A 16,549-nucleotide genomic window follows, 5' to 3' on the forward strand; every position below is an offset into this window, starting at 1 on the left:
CTGTGGTCACTCCTCTTTTGAATCCTATTATATACACATTGAGGAACACAGAGATGAAAACAGCAAGGAATTTATCTAATGACTTGATGGGAAAGGGCCAAGCATAAATGAAGATGCAAGGTCCAAAGAACAAAAGAACTACTGTGATATGAGCAGACAGTGTGGACAGAGCCTTAGATGACCTATCAGAGGGGCGGCGCTGAATGGTCATCAGAATGACACTGTAGGAGATGATTAGGAGAACAAAAGAACACACAGTGAGCACACCACTGTTGGCAATGACCATGATGTCCAACCTATATGTGTCTGCACAGGCAAGTGTGAGCACTCTTGGAAGGTCACAATAAAAACTGTCAACCTTATTGGGACCACAGAAAGGTAAGTTCACTGCAAAGGCCAATTGGCTCACTGAGTGTAGAAAGCCAATTCCCCATGCAGTAGCCACAATGCCAACACATGCATTACCACACATAATTGTCATGTAGCGTAGAGGCTTACAAATTGCTACATATCTGTCAAAGGCCATGGCGATGAGAATCACCAGCTCACTTCCCCCAAAGAAGTGAAGGAGGAATATCTGTGCAAAGCAGCCCTTGACAGAGATGACTTTGCGTTTGCAGAAAAAATCAGCAATCATCTTGGGGGCTGTGACAGAGGAGAGACACAGATCAATGAATGAAAGGTTGGCCAACAGGAAGTACATAGGGGAGTGGAGGTGGGAATCAGATACCACAGTTATGACAATAAGGACGTTTCCAAACACAATTCCTACATAGAAAACAAAGAAGAATGCAAACAGAAAGATCTGAAGTTCCCAAGAATCGGACAGTCCAATAAAAATAAATTCGGTCACCACAGATTGATTTGTTTCCCTTGTTGATTCATTCCAGAAGAGATTTTCTGCACTGGTCTTGGAGAAAAGACAAAGAAAAGGAAGTCAGAGTTGATACATACAGTTTCTATCCTCTGCTCACTCATTAAGAAATTTCTATGCTCTATTGCATAAATACCCCAAAACTATAAGTAAAAGTCATAATTTATACTACACTGCTTCCTTGCTTTTCTTGTTCTTCGGGTAGTCAAGCCTCCCAGATTTTCATGGTTATAGACTCCATCCTAATACAACTTTGATGTCAATGCTGCTCTTTTCTGTAAAGAAAGACTTCTTTATCTTTGAATGTCAAGACACTGAGATGTATAGAATATTCCTTACCTTTTTAATGTTAAAGTGCTTAGGAGAAAAATGATTTTGCCAAAATGGAACAAAATGTGGAAAATATAAAGGACAAAAATAAGTAAAAATATAGAGGTTTTTAAAATTACATGATGGAGCCCACATTTATAAGATAATAGAAATGGATATGATGAGTAAGTCTTATGGGAGCTATGAAGACATAGAAAATTATATTTTAGAAATTTTTTGGAAGAATGCTGTTAATTGTTACTTGTTTGGAGATTTATTTACTCACAACCAATTTTACTTATAAGTTATGTTTATCTCTCCATTATTCCACATCTTTTTTCTTACCCCAATCTAATTAAATATCAGATGACTGTGCACAAAGTCGCAGGAAAATTTAGTGATTATCTTTTTTCCAAATATAAGAACATATCTAATCATAAAATAATTTATTATTTTTTTAGTTCATATTCTCTTAATCTAGTCAAAATATAATTATCTGAACACTGACAATACCCAACGATAGGATTCTTATTGTGAGATACATTATGGTGTTACTAGATCATTTAAACTTTATTTAGAATCCTGCTATGTAAAACAAAAATCTCACTATGTATACTATGTTTTGAGTTTTAATTTTTTTGAAAATGTTGAAATATTTTGAGACTAAAGAAGACAGAGAAGGAACAATTCCAGTTCATATCTGCATGGGAAATATCTCAAGGATGAAGATGGTTCAAGGGTTCTCATCTTCTTGAAAATCAAAATTTACCATAGCAGAAATTAAGAATTTAAGAAAGGAATTTTCATAATAAAAGAAACCCTGTGGTTTCCAGTGGGTCACATCTGCAAAACTATGTTGCTAAGTGGAGAGCAATGAAACAGATTCTTTATCTAGTGTCCATTTACTAGCCCGTCGCCTCAAAATTCCTTTGGGAATGTTAAAAAACTCAAGAAGTTTTAGAAGAATTTACAGATTCTATGATTATATTTTCATTTAGTTAAGGAATTCTACTGCATTTCCTACATTGCTTATATGATAATAATTAAGGACCAAGCATGACTAAGGAGAAAATACTTTTATTGCCTACCTTTGAATTCCATAATTACAATTTTGTACTCTTTTATAAGCACCTTTTACTTTGATTTATTTTTTAAAAATAGTGGCATGCATGCAGAAAGGGGAGGGAGGGTGGGATCGGGAGGGAGGAAGGAGGGGCTTATGAGGGGATACAAAATGAATAAAGTGTAATTAATAAAAAATATATTTATTCATTCTCATTGGGATTGGAATCATGACTTCAGGTTTAAGCTCTGATCCACTGCTTGATTCTGTTTATATTAAGAGAAATTCCTTGGTCTTTATTTTTCTCTTTCAAAGTGGTACAATGCAATCAATAGTTCGCAAAACTTCCACAGTTGGAACAATATATTTTACAGCTTCTACATGGAAGGAATGTTAATAACCAGGTTTCCCTGGGATTATTCCTATTCAAAAAAAAAAAAAAAAACAGAAAAAAATGCTATATTTGGAGAACAGAGGTATTATATAATATCACCAAATAGAGATGAAGTAATTTGTCAACTTAGGAAACTTGCTGTTAGAGTCAATATTGATTGCTACTTGAACACCATTAGCAAGGATTATCGTTTCAGTATTACTCATGTTACAGGATTTCCCATTTGTTTTCCTGAAGGAAAAACAAAAATTAAACATAATTGAATTCTGCAGAATGAGGTTCTACCAATAGAAACATTTAAATACCATTAAATTGCTAACCCATAGTTGTTTCTACTGATGAATTTCAATTTGGTCATTCCGCTTACCTCTTTCATAACTTGAGGAGACAGTAGTAGTTTTAAGAGCTAGAACAGCACAGAGTCTGTCTTATACACACTTTCAAAGCAGTAACATTTCAGGGAGATTGGCTTTTATGTGAACTGTCCTCCTGAGCAAACTAATTTCATGAAGTAACCAGAAGCCCATGGAGGATCCAGAAACAGCCTGAGGCTTACTTGGCAAAGTGACTCATAGTGTCGCAGGTTTTCCCTTGGCCTTTAGAGGAAACATGTTCTATTCCTGAGTTAAGGGGCATTGTCACATTTTTTTGGACTACTGGATAATTTTACCATCTCACTCAATAAAAGTTTGAGAGCCAAAGAATAAAATAAATAAGAAATCATTGAGAAATTCTAAATATATTAATCAGGCAGTGAATGGTTACATTTAGATTTCATAAGAATGGGATAGTGTAAGCCATTAATGAACAGTATGTGGAGAACACATAAAAAACTTCCTGACTAATATTAAAAATCTTAGTACTTCTGGTTTTCTTTATTTTTCAGCTTTAATTACCATGAAGACTTTAGAATGAGCTAAGATAAACAACTAATACTTCTAAATTATATGTAACTTCAAAAAATAAGTCTGATATCCTCTAAATTGTACATGTCTTTTTCTGTAAATCATGAGATTCTTTGAGGAAGACTATCAAGCCAGCAAGACTGTGCTATTATAATATACAAATTTTTTGATGGAGACAAATCCTTAGCTTAATCACTAAAAGACAAAGAGAGAGTATCCAAATTAATAAAATCAGAAATGAAAAGGAGATATAACAACAGAGATTGAGGAAATTCAAAGAATTATTCGATTGTACTTCAAAAACCTGTAAGCCACATAATTGGAAAATCTAAATGAAACAGATGATTTCCTTGATAAGTAAGTGGTTAAATAAACCTATAACTCCCAAGGAAATAAAAGCAGTCATCAAAATTTTCCCAACCAAAAAGAGTCCTGGGCCAGATGATTTTAGCACAGAATTCTACCAGACTTTCAAATAAGAACTAATACCAATACTCCTCAAACAGAGGAACATACAAAACTCATTCTATGAAGCCACACTCACCTTGATACCTAAACCATACAAAGACCCAACAAAGAAAGAGAATTGCAGACCAATCTCCCTAGCAACATTGATGAAAAAATACTTGCAAACCAAATCCAGGAAAACATCAAATATGGCATCTACCATGATCAAGCAGGCTTTATCCCAGGCATGCAGAGGTGGTTCAACATAGGAAAATTCTTCAGCATAATCCATCATATAAACAATTCAAAGACACACACACACACACACACACACACACACACACACACACATGATGATCTTATTAGATGTTGAAAAAGCCTTTGACAAAATCCAACACCAGTTCATGTTTAAATATTTGGAGAGATCAGGGATTTAAGCACACATCTAAGCACAATAACAACAATATACATCAAGCCAATAGCCAACATCCAAGTTAAATGTAGAAACTTAAAGTGTATCTGCTAAAATCAGGAACAAGACAAGGTTGCCTACTCTCACCGTATTTCTTTAGTATAGTACTTGAAGTTCTAGCTAGAGCAATAAGACAAGTAAATGAGATCAGGGGCTAGAAATTGGAAGAGAAGAAGTCAAAGTATCACTATGCATAGCTGATAAAATAGTGTACATAATTGAGCCCTAAGATTCTACCAGATAACTCCTACAGCTGGTAAACACCTTCATCGAAGTGTCTAGATACAAAATTAACTCAATAAATCAGTAGCCCTCATTTATACACACAACACAAGGGCTGAGAAAGAAATAGGGTAAAAAACACCCTTCACAATGACAACAAATAAAATAAAATATCTTAGTGTAACTTTAACCAAGAAAATAAAAGACCTGTATGACAAGAACTTCAAGACATTGCAAAAAGAAATCAAAGAAGATTTTAGAAGATGGTAATATCTTCCATGTTCCTGGATTGGTAGATTTAGTATAGTAAAAATGGCCATCCTGCGGAAAGCCATCTACAGATTTAAAGCAATTCCCATCAAAATTCTAACACAATTCTTTATAGACCTACAAAGAGCAACTATTAACTTCATGTGAAAAAAAAATCACAGGATAGCTAAAAATATTCTGTACAGTCAAAGAACTTATGATGCTATCAACATCCCTTATCTCAAGCCATACTACAGAACAATAGTAGTAAAAACTGAATGGTATTAGCATGGAAGCAGATAGGTTGATCAATGGAACCAAATTGGATGACTCAGAAATAAACCCACACTCTTACAGGCACTTGATTTTTGACAAAGAAGCCAAAACTATACAATGGAAAAAAGAAAGCATCTTCAACAAATGGTGTTGGTCTAACAAGATTTCTGCATGTATAAAAGTGCAAATAGGTCCATATTTATCACCCTGCACAAAGCTCAAGTCCAAGTGGATCAAAGAACTTGACATAAAACTAGAGATTCTAAACCTACTAGAATGCAACATGGAGAAAAGTCTGTAACTCATGGCATAGGAGACAACTTCCTGAACAGAACAGAACACCAACAGCAAAGGCTATGAGCTCAACAATTTATAAATGGTATCTCATGACACTGAGATGCTTCTGTAAGCCAAAGGACACTGTTAATAGAAAAAAAAACCAGCAGCTCACAAATTGGGAAAAGATCTTCACCAACCCTACATCAGACAGAGGGCTGATATCTAAAAATATAGAAAGAATTTAAGAAATCTAAAACCAACAAATCAAATAATACAATTAAAATATTGAATACAAAGCTAAACCAAGAATTCACACACACACACACACACACACACACACACACACACACACACAGAGAGAGAGAGAGAGAGAGAGAGAGAGAATTCACAACAGAAGATTTTTGAATGGCTGAGAAACAAATAAATGCTCAATGTCCTTATCCATCAGAGAAATACAAATCCAAACAACTCTTAAGATTCCATCTTATACAAGTCAGAGTGGCTAATATTAAAAAAAACCTCAAGTAACAACACATGCTGGAGAGGATGTGGAGAAAGGGGAACACTCTCCATTGCTGTAAACTTGTACAGCCTCTCTGGAAATCAATCTGGCACTTTCTCAGAAAATTGGGGATAGTTCCACCCTAAGATCCAGCTGTACCACTCCTGGGCATATACTCAAAACATGCTCTACCATATAACAAGGACATTTACTCGACTATGTTCATAGTGGCTCTATTTGTAATAGCCAGAATCTGGAAACAACCTAAGTGTTCTTCAATGGAGGAATGGATATAGAAATTGTGCTACATTTACAGAATGGAACACTGCTCAGCTATTAAAAACAAAGAAATCATGAAAAATTTCAGGCAAATGGATGGAACTAGAAAAGATCTTCTAAAGTGAAGTAACGCGCATCCAGAAAAACACACATGATACGTATTCACTTATAAATGGATATTAGACCTATACAGGATAATCATACTACAGTTCACAGATAAGTAACAAGGAGAGCCTAAGGGAGGGTGCCGAAATGTCACAAAAAATAGACTAGATGGCAGAAAGTAGAACAGATAGCTCAAGTGGATGAGGAAAGGGAACTGGGCAGGAGATGAAATGGGGAGGAAAAGAAAGGGTGGGGATCAGATGTGGGGAGAAGAGGGGTGGGAGGTGAGAGGGCTGAGAACAAGAAGGGAAACTTGGAGGGAGGTCATCACTTTGTCAAGTTGGAGGCCTGCGACAGGGTAATCTCCTGGCAAGATATAGTTGTGACTCTAGGTGAGACTCCTAATGGGGGGAGAGTGGACATGAAGACTGAAGTGATCACTTCCTAGCCAGGCAAGACAACAACCCAGCAACAAAATCTGTGATCCAAAACTTACCCTGCCTACAAGAAGTGCAAGGATAAGGAGGAAACAATGATTGAGGGAAAATCCAAGCAATAATAGGCCCAACCTGAGACCCACTTGATGGTAGAGAGCCATCCCCTGACACTAATATGAATACTTTGCTATACTTGCAGATAGGAGCCTAATATGGCTGTCCTCTGGGAGGGTTCGGCCAGCAGCAGATGGAGACAGGTGTTGGGACTTACAGCCAAGCACGTGGTGGAACTCTGGGGGTCCTGTGGAAGTGTAGGGGGAATGATGGAAGGACATGGAGGGGACAGGAGTCTCACAAGAAGACCAACAAAGACAACTAACCCAGTCCCATAGGGGCTTGCAGAGACTGAGACATCAACTACGGAGCATTCATGATCTGGACCTAGGGCAACTTGGGTTTCATACGGATGCCTGACAAGTGGAGGGGAGAGGGCTGTTTCTAACACAGACTCTGTTGCCTGCTTTTGGATCACTTCCCCCTGGTAGTGCTACCTTGCCTGGCCTCAGGGGGTGAAAATGTACTCATTCCTGATGTGATTGGATGTGCTGGGGAAGGTTAATATGGGGTAGGGAGGGCTCCCCTTTTCTGGGGGGAAAATGGTGAGGGGATGGAGGAAGAAAGGTAAGTGTGGCAAGACTGAGAGGAACGAAAGGAGGTAAATAAACTAATTATAAACATAAATAAATACATTAATTAATTAGTTTTAATTAATTAATTAATATAATTTTTACCTAACATGCAAAACCATATCCACATGCAGTACTTTTATTTTACGATCAGCAAGATTTATTGTAACCCCATATCAAGGAAATTTTTAAGAGTTACACTCCTTAATTTTCTAAAATCAACAAAGGAAATGTTTATATTCCGTAGAGTTCATAGTTATTGCATCAGTTCATTCCTGCTAATATCGCATACAGTTACAGATCACGCTTCATCAGTAATGTGACCAGATTTTTTTTTCCCATGGGTTGTTTCTTTTATTTTTTATATTAAATTTTTATTTTTTTAATATTAGTTACAGTTTATTAACTTTGTGTCCCAGCTGTATCCTTCTCCCTCATTCCCTCCCAATCCCACTCTCCCTCCCTTATGTTCTCCCTACCCCTTTCCAAGTCCACTGATAGGGGAGGACCTTCCCCCCTTTCATCTGACCCTAGCTTAACAGGTATTTCAGCCTGGCTGCAATGTCCTCCTCTGTGGCCTAGCAAGATGGCCCCTCCCTTGGAGAGGGGGTAAGTCAAAGAGCCCGCCATTGAGTTCATGTGAGAAATAGTCCTTGTTCCCCTTACTAGGGTACCCATTTAGATACTGAGCTACATGGGCTACATTCGAGCAGGGGTTCTAGGTTATATCCATACATGGTCCTTGGTTGGAGATACAGTCTCATAGAGGACCCCTGTGCCCAGGTACATTTGGTCCTTGTGGAGCTCCTGTCCTCTCCAGGTCATACTAACTACCCCTTCTTTCATATGATTCCCTGCACTCTGCTGAAGGTTTGGTTATGCTTTAGGGAATCAGGTTCACTGCACAGGTTTTGTTCTTGACATATCTCTCATGTTTAGCACATGGTCTCAAAATCTGAAATTCTTTAGTCACTTAGATTGTATTGTTACAGGAACAGACCAGGCAGCTGCAAGCTGTTTTTTAAATTCCTTATAGATGAAGTGAATAATTTTGAAAAGTTCACTAAAATTATCAGTGCTGAGATGTCTAATAGGAAGTTTTCCTTGTCATACTTCCCATTTTCACAAATTTGTAGTACTCAGTATCATTGTTAATGGAGAAATCCCTAAAGATGTCCAAGATAATTATTTATTAGGTTCTCATTTTGTTCGGAAAACAGAAAAGGTGACATGGAATACACAGGGGACAATGAAGTGAAGAAGGGTTGGGCCGGGTGGAAAGACGTCTTGATATGCATGAATGGCTTCATAAACCCACATCATATGGGAAGAAAATCTGACCCAAGAGAAAGCTGTGATTTTAGTAAGTCAGCTCTCTGATATTCTTCTTTTAGGTAATTAATAAAATATTTCTAGTTATCTCTTTTTACCATTATATGTTATATATAAAGTTCAGAATGTGTTTTTGACTTTCATCGATTTGAGTCCAATATTGTGTTTTTTTTCCACTTCTGTTCCATGAATGCTCGAGTCTACCTCAGATGCTCATGCTCGCCATTTTTAATCAGATAATCTATTAGAGTAGTATACAGCTAACATTTTACAAATATTCACTTCAAGTTAACCAGACAGAATAGTTTTGAGTCAAGAAGTGCATAGAGGATAAGAAAACTTTCAGAATAGAATTGGGCATAAAAATAAAAGCATTCTGGGTGGTTATTGTGGGAATCAGCTCAAAAGGGCATTCAGTACAGAAATGCATGGAAAAATACAAGAAAATAAACAGTTTGCTTCTAGACTCTTAAAAAAGATAATTCAAGTTTCTTTTTGTTTTTCTCAACATAAAAACATTAGATATTCTAAAAGAATTTCTACTAAGTTAAATGCAACAATTACAGAGATGCTTTAATTGATTGTATTCATTAGGTCTTTGACAGTCGTGATAGCTCCTGGGCAAAAAAAGAGAGGGTGAAGTGGTTATTATGTTCCTGAAAAAAATTGAATATCAAATATGAATCATGCATTTGTATATTTCACATATACATAGTATAGTTTGCTTTTAGACTTTTAGAGAGATAATTCAGCTTGTTTTCCTTCATTAATTTTTATGTTAATGTAAAAGCTAACATTAGATTTTCAGGAAAATTGCTAATAAGTTAAATACAGGAATGTGTATTTATATATTTATAAATATGCATTTCCATATGTAAAATATGTATGTGCAAATAAAAAATATTTTCGGGTATAAATACATATGTTCAAATATATAATATATACATATATATGAGCATGTATATCTTACACAAAGAGTTCAGCTGAACATCAAAATATTGGCCATAACTTTATGAATCATATTGTTTCAAGACACAGTAGGAAATAAGATTAAAGGGAACAATTCATGCACCATTGTGCTCTGGATATTAGAGAGGCGTAATGCTCATGTGTACATTTTATTCTATAATTTCACAGCACAACGTCATCTAGTTAGGGGAAAGGAATCCATGGGCAGACAGCAGAGTCAGAGACAGCTACTGACCCTGCTATAAGAGATCCCACATGAGGACTAAGCTGTACCTCCTTTATATATGTGTGAGGGGCCTAGGTCAGGCCCATAGACTCTCTCTTCTTATGGTTCAGTCTCTGTGAGTCCCTTTGGGCCCAGGTGGGTTGATTTTGTAGGTTTTCTTGTCGTATCCTTGATTTTTCTGGCTCTTTTAATCCTTCCTCTCCCTCTTCCATAAGATTTTCTGAGCCCTGCCAACTCTTTGGCTGTGGTTCTCTGCGTCTGTTTTCATCAGCTGCTGAGTGAAGCCACTCAGATGACAGTTATGCTGGTTTCCTGCCTGTAAGTATAGCAAAATATTATTAATACTGTCATGCGTGGGCTCTCTGCATGGCATGGGACTCAAGCTAGGGAAGTCAATGTTTGGGTAGGTCGAAGGTTTTATGGGTGGGTGGTGTTTCTCTTCCTCTGCTGTAAATCCACCTGTCGACAGGAGGGGGCCACATCATGCTCCATAACCCCTGCTTCTAGGAGTCTCAGCTGGGGTCACCACCATAGACTCCCAGGAGCCTCCCCTATCCCAGAGAAGACACAGATATTATTCTACTGAGGCTCAAAGAAATCATTATATAGTCTGACAAAATGGTTACAACTTCTAATACCATTTTTACTGAAATTTGATGTATTTCCCCTTCAGCTGCCAAATTTAATCTTCTTTTCTTTTTTTTTTTAATTTCATGAACGCTAGTAACAAATTTGGACAGTTTTTCTCAATGAAACAGCATCCATTTGGGTGTTTTCACGTTGCTCCCTCGCTCTCTTGCTTTACTCACTGCTCTCTTTAAAAAAAAAAAATGCTGATGGAGCGTGTGAATAACAATCACACATGATGCTTCTCTTCATGAGCTTGACTCATTAGCTTTCACCTCAGGCAGCAATGTTACTCATTCTTGGCTTAGATTTATCTTTAATTTATCCATTTCTATTCAGATGCGTTTCAATATGAATGTCTAATTCTACAAAGAAAGTAGCCCACAGCATACCTCTTGTTGATAATTTTTCTTTCTTTGCAGGTTACTTCTGAGGACACACTGAGAAAAATGGGTGAGGGCAATCAGTCTGTGGTGTCAGAATTTATACTTTGGGGACTTTCCAACTCATGGACTATTCAGCTCTCACTCTTTGTGATATTTTTAATGCTTTATCTTCTCATTGTTTCTGGAAATATTGCCATTCTGGTTTTAATCATCACTGACCCTCATCTGCATTCTCCCATGTACTTCCTGTTGGCCAACCTGTCTTTTGTTGATATGTGGCTTTCTTCAGTCACCACTCCTAAAATGATCACAGACTTTCTCAGGAAAAACAAGACCATTTCTTTTTCAGGCTGTATGTCTCAGGTCTTCTTTGCTCACTGCATCGCTGCAGGAGAGATGGTGTTGTTGGTGGTAATGGCTTATGACCGCTATGTGGCCATCTGCAAGCCGCTCCATTACTTCACCATCATGAACCTGAAGAGATGTACTGGGTTGGTGTTGACTTCCTGGACAACTGGATTTGTACATGCCATGAGTCACCTGGTAGTGATCGTGGAGCTGCCATTTTGTGGACCTAAGGAAATAGACAGTTTTTTCTGTGACATGCCATTGGTAATCAAGCTAGCTTGCATAGATTCCCATGATTTGGATGTTCTAATGAATGCTGACTGTGGGGTTGTGGCTGTAACCTGCTTTATTCTGTTGCTCATATCCTACACATATATCCTAATCACTGTACGTCAGAGCTCTAAAGCTGGGGCACATAAGGCCCTGTCCACGTGCACTGCCCACATCACAGTGGTGATGATCTTTTTTGCACCTTGCATCTTCATCTATGTGTGGCCTCTCAATATCACCTGGTTGGATAAATTTCTTGCTGTATTTTACTCTGTTTTCACACCTCTCCTCAACCCAGCTATTTATACTCTGAGAAATAAAGAAATGAAAAATGCCATGAAAAGATTCATAAGCAACTACCTTGGTCCCAAAGGAAATTTCTAATATCCAGATATATGTACTAATTACTGAACATAGTGAACTTGACTGTTTGAAATAGATTTTAAGTCAGAAAATATAGTTGATATTCAAAATTTGTACAAATACCCTAATATAGATATAACTTGATAATTTAAAGAAAATATGACATTTACTGACCAACATTCAAAACACTGTGAATATTTCTTCCTAAATCTAAATTGAATGTTCTTTCTTTGTAGGAATGTCATCAAACTGTTCCTCTATGTTTTTAATAGAGTTTACCTTAATGTGTATTGACCAAACTCATATGTTTATCTTTATAAATAACATCTTAGTAAAATTTACCTGATTATAATTCTGTATACTACCACATGCCCAAAATTTTTGATGTCTTTGCCAAATGGCCAATATCATCACTTTTGCCTGATCACAGCTATCTACCAAAAAAAAAAAAAAACAAAACAAAACAAAAAAAAAAACTAAGGGAGTGGGCAGAAAATGTTAAGAGAAGATCAAACAAGTTATAAACTCAACAAGGCAGCATTGTATTATGTGTTTTTATTTTAAGCCAGATGAATAAGTATCATAATAAAATGTCCAAAAAGTTTACTGAGATTTCTATGTTATCTCAATCTGGCACTAAAATTTGTGCTCTAAATTATTATTTAATATCATATATCCTGAAATATAATCTCCACGAGGTCTGTTTTCATAAATTGACTGATTCATTAATAAAGCTATTGTACTTTATTCAGTAGTTAGCACACATGAGACATTTACTCAACATATTTGTAAGTACAGCTATGGCATGTTGTTTGCAAGACTGCAGAAGTGTTAAAACAATATAGACTGTTGCCTTTATCTTTGTTTGCCCATCATAGCTATTTGGAAAGACCCTGTTAATGAATACATAGCATACTTTTGTTTCAGGACACAGAGAAACCGAACTGACTGGGGTACTTCCTCCCATTGGATATTGTTCATGACATTAAAAGGTGCTCAGCACGATGGGAAAGAAAGGACTTCAGTGGTCTTACCCATTTCTAGACCTTGCATGGGAAAATACCAACCAGTCTGGCAAAATATATACACTACTGTAATAATGGTATTGCTTTCATAGGGTAACAAACTATGTTTTGGATGCTTTTTCCACAAGAGAGAATTTATAATGTTGGTTAAAACCCCATAGCCATTTGACCACTTTAAGAATTTCAGATCTTATATTAAGTATTTTTTATTTAGGGTGTATTTTAAAGGATGCAAATAAAGGTTTAAGTTCATTCTTCCTCATGTGCACATCTCATCCTCCTTGTTTAGGATTCTTCCTTCCCTCCAGTACGTAGTTTTGGTATATTTGGTGAAAATCATGTCACTCTAATTGTGTAGACTTAAGTAAAGTCTTTCTAGTATATTTTATTCATTTATATGTAGTTATACAAGTATGCCAGTACCATGCTGTTGTGGTTCATTTACACAATTAAATATTAATCAGCAATTAAACACAAGGAAATCATGAAATTTGTAAGCAAATGGTGGCATATAGAAAAGATCATCCTGAGTGAGGTATCCCAGAAGCAGAAAGACACACATGGTATATACTCACTTATAAGTGGAAATCAAACATGTAGTATAGGATAAACATACCAAAATCTGTACACCTAAAGAAGCTAAGCAAGAAGGAGGCCCATGGGTAAGATGATCAATCCTCACTCAGAAAGACAAACTGGATAGACATTGGAAGAAGGAGAAACAGGAAATAGGACAGGAGCCTACCACAGAGGTCCTCTGAAAGACTCTACCCAGCAGTGTATCAAAGCAGATGCTGAGACTCTTAACCAAACTTTGGACAGAGTGCAGGGAATCTTGTGAAAGAAGGGTGAGAGAGTAAGACCTGGAGAGGACAGGAGCTCCACAAGGAGAGTAACAGAACCAAAAAACTCTGGCACAGAGGTCTTTTCTGAGACGGACACTCCCACCAAGGACCATTCATGGATACAACCTAGACCCTCTGCTCTGATATCGCCCATGGCAGCTCAGTATCTAAGTAGGTACCTAGTAAGGGGAATAGGGACTGTTTCTAACATGAACCCAGTGGCTGGCTCTTTGATTGCCTCTCCCTGACAGGGGCAGCTCTCTTGCCAGGCCATAGAGGAGGACAATGCAGCCTATCCTGATGACAACCTGATAAGCTAGGGACACATAGAAGGTGAGGAGGTTCTCTCCTATCAGTGGACTCAGAGAGAGGCATGGGAGGAGATGAGGGAGAGAAGGTACGGTTGGGAGGGAATGAGGGAGGGGCTACAGCTGGGATACAAAGAGAATAAACTGTAATTAATATAAAAAACAAAATTTTGATAAAAAGTGGGATACACTGTCTGCAGGGTAGAGCCTTTCAGAGGCCCTCTGTGGCAGGTTCCTAGGTTGTTTCCTGTTCTCTTCTTCTGATGTCCATCATCTTTGCCTTTCGGAATGGGGATTGAGCATTTTAGTCAGGGTCCTCTCTCTTGATTAGTTTCTTTAGATGTACAGATTTTAATAGGTTTATCCTATGTTATGTCTATATGAGTGAGTATATATTGTATGAGTCTTTCTGCTTCTGGGACAATTCACTCAGGATGATCCTTTCCAGGTCACACCATTTACCTGCAAATTTCATGTTTTCCTTATTTTTCATTGCAGAGCAATACTCCATTGTGTAGATATAGCACAATTTCTGCATCCATTCTTCAGTTGAGGGGCATCTGGGCTGTTTCCAGCTTCTGGCTATTACAAATAAAGCTGCTACAAACATGACTGAGCAAATGTCCTTATTGTGTACTTGAGCCTCTTTTGGATATATGCCTAGGAGTAGTATGGCTGGATCTTGAGGAAGCGCTATTCCTAGTTGTCTGAGAAAGCGCCAGATTGATATCCAGAGTGGTTGTACGAGTTTGCATTCCTGCAATTGTGGCCTTAGTATGGAATTCCACAGTAGTATTCAGACTATTTTAAGGGACTTAGTTCCTAATGCCCTACCTACCTTGGCCCTGTTTCAGTCAGGGTTCTGTATAAGAACACAACTGAAAAAAAAATAATGTGTGGGGGCTGGAGAGATGGCTCAGCAGTTAAGTCTGTTATTCCAGAGGACCTGGGTCCATTTCCCAACACCCACATGAAAGCTCACAACTGTCTATAACTCCAGTTCCAGGGGATCTGACACCATCACACGGACAGGCAAAGCACCAGTGAACATAAAAAATAAAAATGAATGTGTGTTCACACATGCATGCGTGTTCGAGCAGAATGGTTTACTGGTTATGGTTCAGGCAGTCCAACAATGGTTGTCTCTTGATGGAAAGGCCAAGGACTCAGTAGCTGTACAGTCCAGGAGACTAGATATCTCAGCAGTCCCAGTCTAATGCTGGAGACCCAGTAGATCCCTGAGAGCTGCTGGTCTTCTATCTATATTGAAACCCTAAGTGAGGGAGTTCTAACACCAGTGAAGGAAGGAATGCCCCAGCATCAGGATAGATGAACTTGCCAGTAACAATGAGGACAAGGAAATCATGAAATTTGCAGGCAAATGAAAGGAATTAGAAAAGATTATCCTGAGTGACGTATCCCAGAACCAGAAAAACACGAATGGTATGCACTCACTTATAAGTGGATATTAACCATATAACATTAAGATAACCATACTAAAATCTACACACCTAAAGAAACTAAACAACTAGGAGGACTCTAGGGAGGATGTTTAAATATCATCCAAAATGGCAAACAGGATAGACACCCGAAGCAGTGGAAGAGAGGGAACAAGATAGAAGCCTACCATAGAGGGTCCTCTGAAAGGCTTCACCTAACAAGGGATTGAAGCAGATGCTGAGACTCACAGCTAAACTTTGAGCAGAGGGCAGGGAATCTTATGGAAGAAGGGAGGAATAGAAGGACCCAGAGGGGATAGGAGCTACAAAAGGAGACCAACATAGCTAAAATATCTGAGGCCAGCAGGCCCTGTAGAGACTGATGCACCAACCAAGGACCATGCATGGAGAGGACCTAGACTTCCTGCTCAGATATAGCCAATAGACAGCTCAGTCTCCATGTGGGTTCCTGAGTAAGGGGCTGCCTCTGTCATGAACTCACTCTGTTGACTGCTCTTTAGTTACTTTCCCCTGGCTATGTGACCTTGCCAGGCCACAGAGGAAGAGGATCCAGGCAGACCTGATGAGACTTGATAAGCTAGGGTCAGATGGCAGGGGATGAGAACTCCCCCTTTCAATGGACTAGAAGAAGGGGATGGGGGGATGAAGAAGGGTGGGTGGGACCGGGAGGAGAAGAGGGAGGGGCTACAGTTGGGATATAAAATGAATAAATTGTAAAAAAATAAAAACAAAAAATCGCCCCCCCCCAAAAAAAAAGTGGGATACAGAACTAAACAGAGAATTCTCAATAGAGGGATATTGAATGGCAGAGAAACACATAAATAAATGTTCAATGTCCTTAGTCATCAGGGAAATGCAAGTCAAAAGGACCCTGAGATTTCATCTTACATC

At 38.0% G+C, this 16,549-nt stretch overlaps 2 protein-coding genes across 2 annotated transcripts in view; one reads left to right on the top strand and one right to left on the bottom strand.

Annotated features, from left to right (window-relative positions):
- Nucleotides 1-3,213, bottom strand: part of LOC129673050 (olfactory receptor 4F17-like) — a 12,022-nt gene extending 8,809 nt beyond the window's left edge. Inside the window, exons 1-3 of the mRNA XM_055602717.1 lie at nt 3,197-3,213; nt 2,805-2,871; nt 29-910 (exon numbers count right to left, since the gene is read on the bottom strand). Coding sequence (XP_055458692.1) covers nt 29-910; nt 2,805-2,871; nt 3,197-3,213 — 966 coding nt within the window. The remainder of the gene's footprint in view (nt 1-28; nt 911-2,804; nt 2,872-3,196) is intronic.
- Nucleotides 3,214-11,099: 7,886 nt separating this feature from the next.
- On the top strand, nt 11,100-12,041 carry LOC129674160 (olfactory receptor 4K3-like). The gene has a single exon (XM_055604056.1). The coding sequence runs from the start codon at nt 11,103-11,105 to the stop codon at nt 12,039-12,041; it is 939 nt and encodes a 312-aa protein (XP_055460031.1). The 5' UTR covers nt 11,100-11,102.
- Nucleotides 12,042-16,549: the final 4,508 nt, after the last annotated feature.

The sequence above is a fragment of the Psammomys obesus genome, unplaced genomic scaffold, assembly GCF_907164565.1.
Source record: "Psammomys obesus unplaced genomic scaffold, mPsaObe1.curated_primary_1811, whole genome shotgun sequence".
NCBI lineage: Eukaryota > Metazoa > Chordata > Mammalia > Rodentia > Muridae > Psammomys > Psammomys obesus.

Bases quoted from the DNA above. Each gene is read 5' to 3' on its own strand.
- LOC129674160 (XM_055604056.1), top strand. From the start codon at position 11,103: ATGGGTGAGGGCAATCAGTCTGTGGTGTCAGAATTTATACTTTGGGGA.